At 26.7% G+C, this 20532-nt stretch overlaps 1 protein-coding gene across 2 annotated transcripts in view; it reads left to right on the top strand.

The window, feature by feature from the left end:
* The window catches only part of LOC136977527 (sodium- and chloride-dependent GABA transporter 1-like), a 97250-nt gene that overhangs the window by 32556 nt on the left and 44162 nt on the right, over window positions 1–20532 (top strand). For both annotated transcript variants that reach the window (XM_067273021.1, XM_067273022.1), the window contains exons 4-12: window positions 1302–1434; window positions 1509–1643; window positions 2528–2631; window positions 5316–5440; window positions 8728–8840; window positions 10070–10201; window positions 10307–10409; window positions 12238–12338; window positions 13168–13338. In XM_067273021.1, the coding sequence (XP_067129122.1) occupies window positions 1302–1434; window positions 1509–1643; window positions 2528–2631; window positions 5316–5440; window positions 8728–8840; window positions 10070–10201; window positions 10307–10409; window positions 12238–12338; window positions 13168–13338 (1117 nt within the window). The remainder of the gene's footprint in view (window positions 1–1301; window positions 1435–1508; window positions 1644–2527; window positions 2632–5315; window positions 5441–8727; window positions 8841–10069; window positions 10202–10306; window positions 10410–12237; window positions 12339–13167; window positions 13339–20532) is intronic.

Genomic DNA, 20532 nt, shown 5'->3' with positions numbered 1-20532 from the left:
TCGGGTAGATATGGTTGGGGATGGGATTCATTAAATTTTTCCATCAATTGCTGTAGTGAGGAAGTTCTTTTTTTCTGCACTTTTCTACCCTTTTCAGATGACGTTGGTAGTGTTCCTGATTAACTGTTTTGGAACCACAGTTACTTCTTTTAGACATCAACTGTAGGTTATTTTTCCACTGATTGAATGCTCAGGATAGCTCCCCTTTGGAAAAACCAATCAGCTCTACAGTTCTTAATTTCGTGGCTCCAGGAGACAGGCACCCACAATCAGCCTTTTTTGAAACTCCATCAAGTCCTTCGCTTTTCCCATTTTCATAAACTTAATGACCATACTGACTAACAGCATTCTTAAATAGGAGCTTATGAACATGTGTTAACTCACCTGACTCAAGTGTTTTGCATATAAGATGCAAAATTACATTTACTTAATTAATATGCATGGGGGGTTTTCTGATTCATTGGCCAGTGAGTGTACTTGAATAAAAATACAAAGTCAACTTGGAAAAATCAGTTTTTACTCACTTTTCTGAAAAAAATAAATTAATATGCAATTGATTGATTGCTTTTCATCAAGAAAAAATTTTAAATAACTTAAAAACATTAACTTATTAATGAAAATATCAATTTCACGAAAATAAATGAATTTTATTCTTTTTTAATTGTTTTTATGCAAATGTATTGACAATAATTTAGAAGAATTGGTTTTTAAAAAGCTGTTTATTTACAGTATAATCTTTGCTAATCTGGCCTTTAATAATCCAGCCTTTTCATTATCTGGCCTACTGCCCAGTGTGATCACTTATTTACTCCCATTTGTATGAAAATGTTAGTCAGGCCACATATCCTGTTTTCTCAATTTCATTTCTGTGTATAATATTGCATGTCAGCACACCACGTTATTTGCCTGACTAACTGACTTCCTTCCTCCCTCCAAAAAGAATCAGTACTGAAGGTCATGCCATTCATTGCCTTTAGGTAAGCTTATACACTCAATAATCTGGCACTCATGTTAATCTGGCACCCCTGCGCATTTCTTGCACAAGACAAGGAATGGCCAAATTAGTAAGGGTCATATAATTAGAAAATTGCAACTTATGTTAAGAACAATCCAAATTCAGTTGTTTTCTGATGTTTTTTTTTTATCATCACAGTGCATCGCAGAGTTGCACGTATAAAGATGCAATGTCTTGTGATGTGATAATATTCTGCAAGTTATTATAAATAATTAATTTAAAATATGTTTTGTAATAAACTATACATATTATTTTGACAATTTAGTAATTTTTAAAAATATTTCAGACATCATGTTTTACAAATTACCAGTGGTTTACATGATCTAGGAGGACTTCGTTTAGAATTAGCATTATATCTTTTATTAGCATGGTTTCTTGTGTATATTGTTATTTGGAGAGGAATTCACCAAAGTGGGAAGGTAAGTAAAATTAACAGTTTAACATTACTGATATTATTTGAAAAAATTTTATAATAATTTTCATTTTATATTAGATCATATGGTTTACTGCTCTCTTTCCATATGTTATTCTTCTCATATTGTTTGGAAGAGGAGTGACATTAGAAGGTGCTTCTACTGGTTTGCTATATTATATCAAGCCTAAATGGGAGAAGTTGCATGAACCAAAAGTAATATTTTATTATTACTCTTATTATAACTTATTATTTATTCTTTCTGTTTACTTAAATGTTACTCGAACATAAAGTCTAATTTAAACTTCATCAAAAATTTTATATTATTAATGATATATAATTTAGTACCAGATATTTCTGGATATAGGTCCTAGACTTAATTTTGAAAATTAAGTTGCTAGTCTAATGTACTAAGGAAAAAATAAGCCCACATTTACTTTTGAAAATTATTTATTAATGATAATTACATCATTTGTCAGAAGAAGAATCATAATGTTCATCAGTTTCTTTATCAGAGCACACCAATCTCTGAATAATATTCCTGTTTGTATTTGTCATTATTTTTGAATTGTCAAGTTTATCAACACCAACCATGTCAAAGAGTTTAGTGTTATATTTTTTCTGCAGAACTTGTAATCCAAATTTACATGAAAAAATGAATGTTTGGAGTAGTAAGTCTGCAAGGATGATACAAACTATCCATTATTACTGTAACAATGGGTTAATTAATTCAGAAAAGGCATCTGTATTTCCTATCCCTTACTTCAAAGGAAGTTGTTTCTTCTATAATTATGTCACTCCAAAGTTGAAGGATGTTGTATATCAAAATTGTGGCTCTGAAAGTTTTGTCCACCACTGTAAAACATAAAATGTAATGATGAAATATTGAGAAAAAATTTAGTAATTTTAATATGACAATTACATGTAGTACATTCAATAAATTAAAAAATAATAAGTTTATATATTTTTTATTCAAAACTAATAGAATTATTTATTTATTTTATTTTTAAATGCAAAAGTTTTATTTACTTAGCATTCAATAAAACAAAATTGATAAATGTTTAAATATGTATTGTAATTATTTCATTATCAATTTCTAGGTTTGGGTTTCAGCTGGGACTCAAGTTCTTTTTTCATATGGAATTGGAATTGGAGCTAATATTGCACTTGGAAGTTATAATAGATATCGTCATAATTTTTACAGGTTTGTGATAAATAAACTTAATAAAAATTTATACAATTGTTTAATTCTTAAAAAGCCAAAATTGGTTTTGCTGCCTTCATAAAAGAAGTCAAATACAAGTAACTTTAAACAGTGATTTTGAATTTCCTGAACATTTGTAGTGTCTAGGAAGTATTGAAAGTACTCCAGACAATAAGTTGGGTAAAATGTATGCGTGAGGACTTTACATAGAGAACACCTTGACTTTCAATTAACAAAGTTTTAATAATAATAGACAAATACATCAGAACTTACACTACTTACTACCAGATACAACTAACAACACTCGCGACAATTAATAGATCCGTTATGAGGAGCCAATCATATGCTCTAAATAAAAATTAATTTACAGATGAAGGTCACTCGCTGAATCTCTTTAGTATGAGAGCAAATTTTCCTTTTTTTGGGGTCCAAGAATCTACTCTCAACAGTGGTGGCCATGTGGTTCACTGATTAGCTTAGAGAATGATAATATTAGTCTTATCCGGTTATACACTTCAAACACTCAGTCTAATGATAATGATAATTTATCATGACATATAACTTATTATGATGCAATCTGATTACTTCTCGAGTGGTTTGCTACCAGTCGTCCATACTGGGTCGTGTTCTTCTTTCTTCCTACTTCACTCTCCACTCCATACAAGCCTCTGTATACCTGATCCAAGTCCTGGTTAGGAAAAAGATAGTTCATTCGCACATGGGATGTCAATTTATACATCCCGCCATCATACTACGTCACACCCTTCACATGGTCATCATATAACCAATCGTTGCACGGCAGACGACACCACCCCAAAAAGTGGTTCTACCTGAAGGAAAAATATTAACATATCTACAATTACAATTTCAGGCATGGACTAACAAAACATATTACAGAAAGGACATAAACATATACAAAAGTCATGTGAAGAAATTGTATATAGTGATGCAGCACTACACATTTTTTGTTTTTAATAAATCTAATTTCAACAGTAGATTAAAATCATCTTTAATTAACAAACTGACACTACATGATGTATTAATATATTATTAATGGCAATTATATTAAAATATTTAAAATTTTATAACATATATATTGCAGAGCAAATAAGGCATTAATGATGCTAAAATAAATTGTTATAACAGCCTACCCAACAGTGTGTAGTCCATAAGTTCTGAGACTGAGTGTTACAAGTATAGCCATAAAAAAATATCTAGTCATTTCTGTTCTTGTAACCAATGTTGAAGTCTATGAATAATTTGAATTGTGGTCCTTTGATCTCAAATACATTACTGTTTAGTGAAACATCTTTTGATGGATTCTAAAGTAAGATCATGTTACAATCAAATTTTGTTTTGAAACCAGTTATCAGCTACAAAACAACATCTTTGGAAATAATAAAAAAGGCTTATGGCAAAGAGGCATTAAGTTGAGCGAGCATCTTTTGATATGCCAGATTTCATAAAGGGTAGTCATTCCACAATAACCCAAACAGGCAACAACATTGCCACTGTAGCAGAAATGATTAATTAACTATAAAAACAGCAAAGTGCTTAATGGATTGTGAAAATTCACCAGGACCAAAAAAATAAAGAATGTTTTTTTTTTTATTTTTTGACATAGTGTAGTTGCACAAAGAATTTGTGCTATAAGTATCAAGGTAAATCAAGAATATTATAAATGTATAATGAGTCATCTTATTAAACGGATACAATGTGTTTTCTGATCTGTATTTGCACATGTGATAGTTTTCATTTTGCACAACAATGTTCTAGCTTATTTAGCAACAATTGTATGACAACTTTTGGCTCAAAAACAATCATAATAAAGATTACCTTCTCTACTCACTTGACTTGTCATCTCCAGACTGTTTTTTATTTGCAAAATTAAAATTGAAATTAAAGGTCAAAGATTTGATATTTTCAAAGCAGAAACTACTGTAACCAAACCAACTATAGACTATTACAAAAGAGGAGTTTTCAACAACAATGCAACAATTAGAAAAGAGAGCTGAACGGTATATCAGCTATAATAGAGCTTATTTTGAATAAAAAAGTAAAATATTATTCTGAGTTTTTATATGAAAGTTCTCTCAAAGTTATGGATTGCACTGTGTCTTAACAGTTCTAAATATTACAGTTAATCAGTTGGACTTTTAACTTGAATCATCAGATGTAAAAAAAAATTATATATAAAATATCAAAATTTCTAATTTTATGTTATTTTTAATTAATTGAAAAAAGTTAACAAAATTTACTCACTTATAATCTGTTTTAATAGTTTATATGTTATGTGTTTGAAAATATGCAAGTAAAATGGATAGTTTTTATAACTTCATTTTACATGCCTAATGATGACTTGAAAAATTTAATTCCTAAAAAAATTAAATATTTAAGTTAAACTGTGAAAAATAAGTCATATTCTTACAATCATATGTTATAGACATCAGAACACATTTTAAGTTTTATTAAAAATATCTTTCTCTTAAAAATGTAAACTTTAAAATTTATATTATCATATTGCAATAACCCTTCCACATGTTAAGAATAGTGACTTACTTCTTCATTTCTAAGCTTGTTATTTATTTTGAAGATTACATAACAAATTTTGATCTATATTAATAATATATTTATATTAGATTATTATGTACTTATTCTAATAAAATTAAATTTTTTGCTTTTAGAGATTCACTGATTGTATGCTGTATAAGCAGTGGTACCAGTTTATTTTCAGGACTCGTAATATTCTCAGTTTTAGGTCATATGGCATTTTTACAAAACAAAGATGTTTCTGAAGTTGCCAGAGCAGGTGAATATTTGTTCCAAAAATTTAATTATCTTAAATGTTTTCATTAATGATTTTTATGTGGAAAAATATATTATACTTTTAATTATATGAAGAAGATTTCAAATTTAAAAAATACTGCTATGATCTGAAGTATATGCATAAAAAAATTATGGTTTACTCCCTGGTGACAAATTTAACTGTAATTGCTACTACAATCAAAGTTTTTAATTTATGAATCATTAAGAATTTTTTAGAATAAATGTTTTATCTTTAAATCTATCTAATAGGTATAGAAATATCACTTACTTTTAAATCCATTATTAAGATATTTATGAAGTTGGAAGCATTAATATCAATTTTAAGTAATTTTGCTAGATAATTAGAATTACTAATTATTGTTTCATTATTACATTTTTTAGTAACATTCTCGGCATATTGTACAAAATAAATAATATATAATTTAATATATGTAAATTAAAAACAAATGATTGGATGAAATAAATGAAAAAGAAAACATTTGATAATTTGCAGTAAATGAATTATTCAAGAATTATGAAATAGAAAAATAAGGATTGCATTTGTTTTTTTATCATTAGCATAAAAGACTCAACTCTCATTTATAGTCATTAAAGAGCTATACTGCCAATTTTTAAATATAAATTACTTCTTTCTTGAAAGATAAATTTTAGCATGATTAAATAGTAGAAATTTACTATTATAAAGTTGATAAATTTTATTTAAAATCTTATATAATCAGCAAACTTTTATTTTCTTAATACAAGTGTCAATCGATAATTGAATTTAATAAAAATTTTGTTTTAACTATTAAAGTAAATATTAATAATTATAAAGAAAAAATAAACTTAAAAAAATATATATATATATTTATATTATTTATTTATTTATGGTGTAACTTGTTGGTATTTACATTTAAAGTTTAAACTCCAGTATGTATCTTTTAGTATCTTTTTTTTGAATGAATCTCTGATATTTTATATAAATGATATGTCCACCAAAGAAGGAGAGCAAGATCTAAATACAATTTACATATTTGGTCCCAAAGAGATATTGAATCTATTCAGATGAGGGTGTAGGCATACTGTAATACTGTAGTTTAAATGCCAAATGTTTTAATAATCTGAGTTACCGTGACATACTTATTCTTTTTGTATGGGACTGTTCAACTGTTCAAATCAGTTTAGGAATAATCAGTATAAACATATTTTTTTCTCTTTGAAGTTCTCAATACATTTTTGAATGAACATATGGCTTATATAATACATTAGGAATTACACCTTGGATATATTTAACAAAACAGACATTCACAAATATTAAAACATTGCATTTATGACTTTGTTCTGAGAACATTCAGTTTTAGAAAATTTGATTAAAATTAATTATTTCCAGAGTAAAATTAAATTTTATTAGAATACAGGATTAGTTGTTTTCCAGTATATTAGATGGTCAAAATATTGATGAAATCTTGATATTATTGAATTGAATATTATATTTACTTTTTATTCAGAGCAAATGTTTTTATTGTCTTGATTTTGATTTCATTACTAGGGATTACATTTTGTATATCTATTTATTACTGAAATGGACATCTTTTTATGATATTTTACTGATACACTATCATTTTTATTTGATTTTTTTTATAAAGTTAGTTAGTTTAAAAAATGTCAATCATATATAGTATATGAATGTTGAGAGTGTACTGACTAAGGCTATACCGAAATATAGCCAGTCTGGTTGCGGGGTACTCGACTGAGGACTTTACAATTAAAATAAAAGACACGTGTTGTTAACAGGAAATAATTTAATAATATAACAAAGAATTACTTAACAAACAGCTAATGAACTTAACTAATATCCTTAAAAACTATACAATGCCTTGAACTTATACACTAAGGTAATGCTTAGACTAACATGAAAGAAAGAACTTCACTTATTCTAAAATACATATATAGATATATATACAATTATTTACATGGTGGCATATTTGGTCGTTGCATCCAATTGATACGATTACATCACAAATTCGATACCCCTTGTTCGCAGGCACGTGGCTGGACTCACTCCATGAAAACGATATATGGTGCCAAATTAAAGAACTAATCGTCCTGATGAGTACTCCTAGTACTTACATATAATTTTAATTTAATTTATTACCAGCTTTCGCAAAATTCAGGCGATGGGGTTTGATTGTCTTCACGCACAAACTTCACTTCTCTTTCTTCCAGATTCGGACATTACCCACAATCCTCTCCTTTAGTGTAGGATCAATCCTGTCTCCAGAGTCCATGTATGAACAAAACTTCAAAAAGATCTTTCTGCACGTGTGACATACGTTTTTATATCTTCCTCTCATCCGGGAGCCTTTACTGGGCACGTGACCTTCTTTCCACCAATCCGCATTTACCACTGTTGTGACCCCAAAAGGTGATACGGAGCTTAAAGTAAAACGAACGCGTCACAATTAACAGAAAACCCGATACAATATTATAAAGAAAAATGGAATGAATATATGTATAAATTACAACTATTAAGTTCTTTACAATTACAATAGTGGCAGAGCACTATAAGAGTTTATGTTAACTGTATTAGCATGTATTTTGATTTATTTACAATTTTCTAGATCCATATTTTAAGGTGGTTACCTACTTCAAGTATATATTAATACAATTTTAAAATTATTTGAAATGATTAATTGCTTAAGATTTTATTGAAAATCAAATAAAGAAATGTATGTTATTTCTATTTGTAAGTCTACATACAATGAAAATAATATTTATGTATATTACTAAACTATTAATAAACCAGTGTTTCTGAAATCATGATTTGGATTTTGATCTAATTTTTCATTAATATTAGAAAAAAAAAATTACAAGTAAATTGTTCAAAAGAAAGTATTTTAAAACACTCCAAAAACACCTTAAATATTGCATTAATCACTTTCATCTCTAACTTTTTTGGCTGTATTTAACCAATCTTCTTCAGAATAAACTTATAAAACAAATGATGGCTGCATTCGAATAGAACGAAAAATTTAAAACATTCCAGAATATACGATTTAAATGTTCATTTTTTTAAATATTTAAATAAATTGACAAATGAAAGAAATAATTTATATTATATTAATATAAATTATAAAATAATATTTATGTATATAATTATGTTACAATATAAATTATTTCTTTCATTTGCAGATTGAGAAACATTTGAAAAGATTTTATTTGAATGTTACATTTAAAAATTTAAAATAATAACTTTAAATTAATGTTTAACATATTTTAATATTTGTATAGGTCCAGGTTTAGCATTCCTTGCTTATCCAGAAGTTGTTGTTCGTTTGCCATTATCTCCTCTTTGGGCAGTACTATTTTTCTTAATGTTAATTATTTTGGGAACAGATAGTCAGGTAATCATATTTGTTAATTTAAATATTTATTAATTCATTCTTACAATCAATAAGATCATTCTATACATACATTCAAATATTTAATACTATATAATTTATAAGCTTGTACTATTAAAAAAGTATTTAATAATTAAGCTGCAATATAATAGTATACAATATGATTTATTATAATAATTATATCTATACAAAATATGTTTATAAAATTATGCAATTGAAACTTCTGAATTGTTTCTACTGGATAATCTTAGCAGATTAATCTAAGGATAATTTTTTAGCAGTTAAACATCCTATTTGAGATATTTACATTAGTTTTTAATTAAATTTTACATTCTAAACTATTAAAATTATTTTTTCTGTACAAATATTTGATATCTTACTAAATTTAGAATTGTGTAAGGCAGTGATTTTCAAACTTTCTGTACCATTGGCCCCTCTTTTTCAGAAAAAATTGTTGCACCCCCTCAATCTTCATAACAATCTAATTTCATAAATACTGTCCTTATAATTTATTTAATGACCTACAAAACAATATACCTTATTAAATAAACTATATTGTCATGATATTTCGACTAGAGTGTGAATGGATTTTTAGTGTTCATACCTGAGTCGTTCGGATGAGGGTGAATTAGGCATAACCGTTTTGCTGATTTTTTTTTTCAACATTGATTTGATTTGACTTGTTTTGTTTGTTTGTACTAAAAAATAATAATTTGGTAAAAGCTGCACCCTCCCTTGCAATAGTCTCACACCCCACAGACTGGAAAACACTGGTGTAAGGGTGCAACAATGCAGATGCGAATTTAGAGCAAGCGAGAGGTTGCGAGCAATTTGGTTTTCGCAAAGGAAAACCATGCACAAGTGAGAAGCAAGAAATAATGCTGGTGAGAGCGAATTTCTTGTTCTTGCACATATCTGACAGGTTTTGATATTTATCGCGTCTGGCCTCTTCTCGCCATATATTCTCGCTCACTCGGAAAATTCGCTCGCTCATGTCTGCATAGTCGTACCCTAAGAGTTTCAAATCTTTATATCAAATACAAGTTTTTAGCTTTTGTCATAAATTAAATTATGAATTTAAACTATATTTATGAAGTTTGATTAAATTTAGAAATAAATTTAAATGTGAGTGTAGTATTTTATTTTTTGTAATCATCACTTTTTGAACATTTATAAATTTTTTAAATAAATAAGAGATGTTTTATTAATGTTTTATTAATTAAATCTTTTAGTTTTGTACAGTAGAATCATTTGTAACAGGAATTGTAGATGAATTTGCAACAGTACTCCGTCCTCGGCGCAGATTATTTACATTAGGTATTGTAGTGATCCAGTTTTTATTAGGATTACCACTAGTCACTCAGGTAATTTCCAAAATACTGTTTGATACTTATTTATATAAAATATTAGTATACATAAAAAATAAAATAAATCTATTTTTGTACTTATAATGTTTATTTAATCCATAGGGTGGAATGTATTTGTTTCAACTGATGGACTTCTATTCAGCTAGTGGAGCTACTTTACTTACTGTTGTATTTTTTGAAATAGTTGGATTAGCTTGGGTATATGGTAAATATTTGCAATTTTCTACTTGCATATTAATTTTTATTTTAAGTAATTATATAAAGTAACTTATCATATTTTTATTATTTTTATTCTGATCAGACATTGAAAAGTCTGAATACTGAAAAAAAACTGATAATATTTTAAATCAAAGTGTTCCAAATATATTTTTAAAGTGCGGTTAAAATTTTTAAATGAATAGTAGCAGTATGTCCATTTCTCATTAAAATTTTCCAATGAGAAGCCTCAAGCATTTTGCAATGATTTTAAACTTCCATTTTAACTGTATTTAACTTAAACTGAATTATAATATTTTCAAACTCCTCAAAAGTAAAATTGCAACACCACAAAGAAATGCATGCCACATGCACATTGCAGGACCAATAGAAGTGATAGAGATATGCAAATGATTAAAAGAACAAACAAAGATATGCAACAGAAGCCTGTTTATTCAGTAACAAATATGTTTCCCATGAGCATATGTATAGGCTGCTATATGAAGAGGCATACTATCAATGAGGCAATTAATGGTTTCCTGAGATATCCCTAGCCAAGCTGCATTGACTACAGTGTGCATGTCTTCTACAGTATGTGGTGGTGATCCCTGGTGTACTTCATGTTGGACAAGATCCCACAGATGTTCAATGGGAGAGAGTTCTGGCCAGGCTGTTGGCCAGGGAAGGATGTAAATCCATTTAGGCTGGTGAGAGTTTGCCTTGCAATGTTCAGTTAGATATTGTCTTGCTGAAACACTACATCTGGTGTGGCCTGCACCAGTGACCAAACCACAGGCCCACAATTCACGTGATGTACTGGTCTGCTGTCAGAATACCAGAAATGTACACCAGGACTCTCCACTGATTGAAACATGATACCTCTCCAAACCATGATGTCCAATGTGGGGCCAGTGTGACACAGAAAAAAGGACTGGCATATTCCCCAGGATACCACCACACCCGTCCACGGCCATCATTTCTCCACAGACAGAAGTGTGATTCATCTGTAAACATTACTCAATGCCATCCAGTTGCGATGACAATGATACCATGCCAGGCATGCAGCCCTGTGTCAAGCAGTTAATGGCATTCACAACAGTTAAAAATATTTTCAACAGGTTGCATGAAGTCAGGTGTACAGTCTGACTTTCATGCAACCTATTGCAAATAGTTTGGATGGACAGAGATGCATCTGTTGATGGTGACAGCCGCTTTGAATGTCACTTGATGTGGTGAATAGGTTCTGACAGGTTGTTTGGCAAATCTGCCAGTCTGTAAGCTGGTGTGATCCACTCCCTCTTAGTCATGTTTGCAGTGGTTCCTGCATCTACTGTATCACACATTGCTGAATGGTACTCACATTGTGCCCAACACATATGGCAACTACACATTTTGACAAACCAAGGTTATGCAGCTCCAGGATATGATCTTGTTCCCTAGCTGTTAACTGGTGGTATTCAGCTTGATGGGCTCTGAGGCATTTTCTACACTTCTTCAAAAGTTTGGCTGTCACAATCACTGATAGCATTTGTGGCCCATGCTGACTACTGGTCTTTATAGCCAAAACTGGATATCACATGACACAATTCATATACAAACTTAATCATTTGCATATCTCTGTCACCTCTACTAGTCCTGCAATTGGATGTGGTCCCACACATTTTTTCATGGTGTTGCAATTTCACTTTTGAGGAGGGGACTTAGCTAAACTAATTCTGTTCATATTTCAAAAGTAGTTTAAAACTCTTTTTATATATTTTTTTTATATAAGCAATTACAAAATTCTTCATGCTTTTCTCCCTTATTTATTTCTAATGAATTTTCTTTTTCTTTAATAGGTGCGAAAACATTATATAGTAATATGCAAGATATGTTAGGATTTAAGCCAAATTATTATTTCTTTGTTTGTTGGGTATTTTTTGCACCAGCTCTAGTTGTGGTAAGGATTATAATTTTAAAAAAATTTTTAAAGTAAGAATAAAATAATTTTTTAATTGTAAATTATAATAGTTTTTGAAGAAGAATTGTTATAACTGAATTTTATTGTAATTAAAATTCTATATTGCAATATATGTGATATGAAATGTTAATTACATAATATGAATAATTGTCAACTGATTTCATTTAAAGTGAATTGTTTTGAATCGATAGTTTGGATTGGATATTCATTGACTAGTAATTTTTGTTTGTTTTTCTAAGGAATTATCTAATTTTTCTTGTCATTTTACCATTTTCTTGTGTATTATAGATATTACTTATGATGTCACAATGTCACATTGAAATCTTGATCAATTGTAATAAAAAACAAAATTAATTAATTATATAATTTTATTTATTTATAATGTGTTTTTCAATAGATGCAACAAGCATTTAAATAAACATATTTTCTTAAAATTAAGAATTAAATCTTTTCCTTTTAAATATAAAGTATTACTGCTATGTTTTTGATTACTAAAAAATTGAATACAAGTCATTAATTCTTCTTTTATTTTATTCATTTCTTTTTCAAATGCTGTTATTTTTAATTATTTGAATTGTTTGCCACATAAATATGCATTTTTTTTATATCCTTATTGTGATCAGTATAGGAATATAATCGAACAACTTAAGTTTAGGATAAATTTTTTGTTTTTTATTTTACTTTAATTAAGTAACTTGATATTTTGTTTATATTTAATTTTTAGAGGTTAGATTTAATGAAATTTTATTATATTGTAAATGAAAACTGTTTTTGATTTGAAAAAATTAACTTGTTTTTAATTTTTCAGGGAATTTTCTTATTTTCAGTGATTCAGCATGAGCCTTTAACTTATGCTGATTCATACACATATCCATGGTGGGGAGAAATGATGGGATGGGGAATGGCATTAGCATCTGTAATATGGATACCTGCTTATGCTATATATTATATTTTGAAAACTCCAGGAAATTTGAAAGAGGTATGCATATTTAAAAAGTATATAATTATGCTAAAATAGTAATTAACATTATAGATAATCTAGTTAACTATTAGTTATTAAAGTTAATGAGATTAATTTATAGCTGTTATAAAATGACTTTATTATAAGATAACAAATTTTACAACATCTGTAAATAATAATAAACAGATGATGATAAATTGAATAATTTAAACATTATGGCGAGTCAAAAAATATTTGCAATGCTTATTATTATTAATATTTTTTAATAAAATTTAGAGATAAAAAACTAAAATATTTACTTTTGAACTGTAAAAAGGATATGCAATGTACTTCTCATGAAATTCTGGTGGTTTTTGAGCTTCCATATAAGTTCTTATATAGATATTTTAACAGAGTATCATATGAATCAATCAACCTTGCTATGAACTCAATGGGGATATTATTTCACTCTTCTTGTAGTGTTAGTTTTAAATCATCTCTGTTTGAAATGTATCAACTTCTTATTTTCATGTTAAGATAATCCAACACATTCTCAATGGGCTTGAGTATAATGGGCACCAGTACAAAGTCCTGATGTTTCAAGATAATGGGGGTGTTGTATAATAACCACATTCAGGTGTTCCAAGCTCTACACTTTGGATTGTTGTCCTGCATAAAAATAGAATCATTGGAAAGTCCTATCTTCTGAACACTAAAGGGCAAATTTTCCTTCAATTTGCTAATGTAAGTGTACTTCTTCCTTTATGCTATGGATGAAATGTAGAGTGCCCTCTCCTGATGCATTCATACACCACCAGAAAAGCAGTAATTCTCCATAGTGTTTTGGTGAGAAAGAAATGCTTTCTTTGTTCAGTTCTGTATGTGGTTTACACAACAACAGACAACTTCCATTGGACTGGAACGCATTGAATTTATTTTTGTCAGTGAATGTGACTTTATTACAGAAGGTTTGGGATGAATTGTGACATCCTCTAGCAAATCATAATTTTTTCTTCTGGTTTACTTCAATTATCCAGCATTTTCTCTGAGCAGTTCTACCATGGGTATTCTTCCTAATGCTGTGCTGACATTTCAGACTTTGCTATGTAATATCTTTTCCAGTGGTATTTTCCACTTCAGCTGCAATCTTCAATAATAGTTGGCAAATGGATTTTGATTATTATAGTATTGTAATTTTGATTACATAATTGTATAAAAAAGAAAAGAATTGCAGTATTTTTGACTAAACATAATAGAATATTAGATTTTAATATTTGTTTTATAGTTTCACTAGTTTTAAATTTTTAGAATTTTTTTAAAACAAGAAATCTCTAAATTAAATATGATTTTATTTTTAGGCTAATATTATGAAATTAGTCAATATAACTAATTTGTTCTAAAGTAGTTTCAAGAGCAAACTATTTAAAAAAATAAAAAATATTTAAAAACAAAAAATTACTAATTTTTAAAATATAGAATAAATAAATCAAAAACTTATTAATTAAATTGCTTTTAAAACTTTGCATAAGAATCACTGGATGAATTGATTCAATTCTGACTAGGCTTAATATGAAAACATATGTCAAGTATGTTACTAATTGAGAATGCTAAATGTGAAAAATTTTATTTTATGTGTATTTATGTTTTTATTTATTTTTATAATAAAATAGACAGTCAATAAAATTTTCTAACTAATTTATGCAAATTTAAAAATATTTCACATATGGTACACCATCAAATTTCCACCACTTTTTTTTTCCAAAGCCTTGCTGGATTAACCATTTTGCTGGACCAACCATGGTCATGTATAATACTAATTCATTAACACACATCTAACCCATAATTATACACCTCCCATCTACCAGAGGTATACCAAGAACTGCTAGAAACTTGAATTAATACGGATTAGTTTTTACATTTGAGACCACCACTGATATTCTTATCTCTTAGAAGCCAAAGCTAGGGTTAAATTTAAGCAAAATAATCTAAGAATATCATAAAATTGCTGTATTACTATCTTGTTGGTAGTGATAATGCAGTAAATAAGCATGCCCTAAACCCAATGCCATCTGCAGCTACCCGGTAAACTAGTCTAGTGGCCGCAAGAATTTCAAGTTTCCTCTCGTAATTTTGTCTGGATTAAAGGAGATGCCAAAATATTAATTGCCAGAAATTTGATGGTGTACTTGTATTATAACAGAAACATAATAAACTTTACTTTCTACTATATTTATGTAATATATCAATTTTATATTATTACTGAGTTATAAAGATGTTGAATTTGTAAGATATGATATGCATGTAGTGATCAAAGCAAAACTTAAAAATAATAAGAGATATAAAGAGTATTCTAAATTTAATATTTGTTCAAAACAAAACTTATCTTTATAATATGTTAGAGAGTATTCTGAAAATCAATAAATGAGAAATATTTTGATTTTAATATTTAACCTATTGGAAATCACCCTCAGCTATTTAATCTATCTTTGAAATAATAGTTTATTTTATTTTATTTTTTTGCTGTTCAGTCATCCACAAACTGTTGTGATCTCAAATGTTTTTCAAATTAATTCAAAATTTAAACAAAAAGCTTTTATAAAATTTTATGTTTATCCTTAGAAATCTGATGATAACTTATTGAATCACTTCTTTTAATATTCATTCTTATGCAAAAGTATATAAACAAGTAAATCTAAAGTTCAGGCACTTAGAGGAAAAGTAATTTATTTACTTTTGGTTGAAGTAAAGGATGCAATCTACAACTATTTTGTCATTAAGATAACTACAAAATAATTGAGATTTATTATATATTATCTTTTTAAATATTATTATTATTATTATTATTATTATTGTATATTATATTTCAAGCACCAATTTGATAATACATTATGAAAATATTATTTATAAATATATTTATAATTGAAAATATTAAAAATAACTACTGTATTAAATTAGTGTATTTCTTTATTGACTACTAAAATAGCATATATAAAAATATTTTTACAGAAATAATTTTGTATTTAAAAGAGATTTCCTGTAAATATATAAATAAAATCAGTAATATGTATTTTATAGTTATGTAGACATAATATATTATATACATTGTTAAATCATAGTCAATAATAAATTAGGAATATAAGTTTAAAGTATATCATTACTGTAATGTTGTATTACAGATCTGCCAATAAAGCTTCAAAATTTCATTCTTAATTTTGGCTTTTACATTTATTTTAGTAACAAACTATTGAAATTTCTTATATGTAAATTAATGCTATTTAAGACAATAATTTTATTTATAAAATATGTATTTTCTGAGAAAATAAATTTAATGCATCCAGTTGATTACAATTGAAAAACTGATATATTAAGAAAATCATTTTTGAATTCAAACATCAATCACAATCACTAATGTCATAGTACAATTAAATGTTAAATGTAATACTGTGATGGGCAATAAATATAAAAACTAATAAAATGATTTATAGATACAGAAAGTCTTTTATTAGTTATATTACAATGATATTTACATTTTCTAAATGTAATATGCTTTGTGTATATATGTATACATATTCAAGCCTACTTCTGAACTACTATAAATTTTTACTTTTATATATACTTAAGTAAACATTATTCTTAAGCATATATTAAATAAATTAAATTTCATTCAACTAAAATAGTTAAATTCATTTTAGAAAATATATATTTTATTTACATTTTAATCAACAGTTAATTTTGCCAAAATTGTTTTAACTTCACTTAATTTTGTATTATTAACAATAAAGATTAGTGTAGTCAACAATTTTGAAATGTAATTTTTAATAATTTATAGATTGACGAAGAAATAATTAAATAGACAAAAAATGTTTAACCTTTGCTAATGGTTTTGAATTATATTATGAATTTTTGGCTTCATTTTAAAACCAGTTAATTTAATTTACTTATCAGTTATATTTTGGATTGTTTACCATGTTGAAGAACATTCTTATAGATTTTAAAGAAAATATTTTAAAATATTTTATGGCAGTTCTGTAATTATTTAGTTTTAAATAATAAATTTTAAAATTAATGTAGATAGTTAATATAGCATAAATTTTTGATTATAGAAAAAAAGAAATAGTAATGCAAAATATTTTCAGATTTTTCAGAAAATTTTATTAACATATTAAGGGAACTGATATAGGTAATTTAAATATATAGGAAATAGATAAATACCAGGTAATTATAATTAAAGTACACCTATTCAACACTCTGGAGGAATGTGTAGGTAGTTCAAACTCAACCAAATTTTGTATGTTGGTGTTTTTAGACATGCAAAAAATACTTCTGCAGAGAAAAAAATTTAGTTCCAAAACTTACTATAATGGGATTCCTAGACAGTGAGTGGCAAAAAATACTTAACATATGTATAAAGTACAAGTGCTATAGTCAATTTCTGGGTTTAAAAACTGCTTATAGCATTACCATTTTTATTACTGTAGATTAGTAGCAATGGTCATGACTGTACTGTACCTGAAGATGCCTTTCTTGTGAAACTTGTTTAATGAAAACAATGCCAATTCTTTGAAAATTACAATACTGTAAGAAATTGTGCCAAGAATTTTGCCACTTATAATGCCACAAGTTTCACATTAATAAGTTTTGGAATAAATTTTTTTCTTGTGGAAATCTCTTTTGCATATTCAAAAACATCAACATACAAAATTTGGATGGATATTGGATTGTTATGTCTCTTCAGACAGTTAAATAGGGGTATTTTAGTTACAATCACTATGTGTATAGATTAAAATGATTTTAAACAGAAAATTTAAACAGCCTTTATTTAGAGTAAAAAGTTATAAATCTGACATATCAAATAAACTGTTTAAAGCTGAAATTTAAAATATAAATAATTGGAAATTTTAAAACATTATTTACAAAAAATTTGTAAATAAAATTCATTCATCTATAATTACTTTTATATTTTGATCAGTATTGAAAAAATAACTCTGAAAAATCTAAAAGAATATTTTGTAAAGTAAGTCGTCGTCATTGAAAATAGTTTTAATATTTTGGAATAAGTAATTAATTTAAGAAATATTTGTATTAAAATTATTCATACATTTTATAAAACTGATTAAATGATTTTGTCAAAGTGTTCTTTTAAATTATGATCCAACTATTCTTTGATTTCAATTATCAAAAAACTCATGCCTTAAGAAAATAAAGAATATTGAATCAGAAACCATTTAAAGTAAAATCTTGATTTGTTCTTAGAAGGACAAGATGGATTAGGATGAATGGCCTTTGACTGAGTAACAATCTTGATTTAGCCTCTTTTGAGAATGGGTTAGGATTGACCCAAAGACATTTAAAATTAACTTTTTTAAGGCATAAGATTTTTGAAAATATCAAAATATTTTTAAGCACAAGATAATAGGAAAATGATACATTTAATATTGATTATTATGCTTTTTGAAAATTAAAAACTATCAAATATAAATTTATTATAATTAATATGCTTTTGTATTAGATTCAAAGTTATATTACATAATATTTATGAGATAATGTAGATTTCAATACATTTGAAATACAATAGAAAATCTGAAGCATTTATGATTTATAATTAAAGAGATATGTCATAGATTTGTATGTAAGTTATAATTATCTTCATTTTGAATTTAAATCAAAATAATTAATTTGTACCAAACAATACTATTTTATAAACTAGTGTGAGCAGAAAAGAGCAAGGAAGCTCTTAACTTTCTCTGAATTTAGACTTCAATGAGTTAATGGAATATTTTCATTAATGGTTAATAATCATATTTTCCATGTATTGATGAAAACATATATATGTACAGTACATGGAATATATGATTATGTACTTAATTTTCATTAATTCCATTTTAAATATAATAATTACAAATCACATCAAATATCAATGAAATTGAATATAGAATTAATTCGATATTGAATAAATATGTTTTCTTTGCATATCATCTCTAAGGAAGAAGTTTTGCTATGTAGATAAAGGTGCAGGAAACAAATGATAGTTTAGAAGACCTAATTTATATTATTGTTGCATTATGTTTTAGTAATTTTTTCTTTTCTATCAGTAATATTTTATGGCACCTAATGCTTAACTCTAGTGTTAAATTGTCTTATAAATTATTATTATAGCCGTTTCTAGTCCGATAATATTCGGCATGTTGGTGTGTAGCAATATTTTATTATTTAAAATAGTAAGTTTTAGAATTAACACATTTCATATTAGTTATTTGAATGTATCCAAACATGAATATAATTCAATTAATTTTTGCTTTAATGAAAATTTTTGAGGAGATAAAACAAAGTGGATTTAATTATTTTGGAGAACAAAAAAATTTACATATACATTCTTAAAGAAAACTTACAAATATTAATGTTAACTCTAAGTAATATCTAATTGAATTATTTAGACTATCTGCACTAACATGTTATTTAATCTGTAAATTAATTAACCTTCTAGCATAAAATTAATTTGATTATTTTTTCAATTATTTTAATTTTATTCAGTAATTTTTAATGTTGACAAAAAATGATATTAAATAACTTAGATATCAGAACTTACATATCATTATAATTTGAAATTCTGTTTTTGAAAAGAATTCAAATAACATATTTATTGTTTTATACTTTTAATTATTTTATAATTAATAAATAGAGAGTATATTATATTTTTACATTGTCGTAGGTTTAAACTTAATAATTTAATTTTAAATGCCACTCATGTTAAATTCTTGGCATTTCTAAAATATTACAATATTTTAAAATATTGTAAACAAATGATATAAATGTCATCATGATCTTAATGAAATCTGATTTCTTGATTCTTCCAAAATTTTCCATTAATCAGTTAACAAAATTAAAGTACTTAATTTATAATGCTACAATTTTAATATAATACATCATCTCATGTTTTGAACTTTTTAATAAAAAGTTCATAACAAATTTTTCCTCAATAAATATCTGTGTAAAATAAGGCATTTTCCTTAACTCTTTAGTTTCTTTTTAAATTTATATAATTGGTGGATTACAAACATTTATCTGCAATTCATAATGGTTATTGTTGATCATGCTTAAGAACTCATCAATGTTGGGTCTCTTGTTCCAAATGATCAAGATATTGTCAACATATCTTGCATATAGAATTATTTGATTATTACAGATGGGCAGGTCTGAACTTTCTGGACATCTGGGTATTAACTTGCATAGACC

Source organism: Centruroides vittatus, unplaced genomic scaffold (genome assembly GCF_030686945.1).
Source record: "Centruroides vittatus isolate TY-2023 unplaced genomic scaffold, ASM3068694v2 contig_460, whole genome shotgun sequence".
NCBI classification, from domain to species: Eukaryota; Metazoa; Arthropoda; class Arachnida; order Scorpiones; family Buthidae; genus Centruroides; species Centruroides vittatus.
The sequence above is the reverse complement of the archived record's forward strand: the minus strand, read 5'-3'. Positions and strand labels throughout refer to the sequence as shown.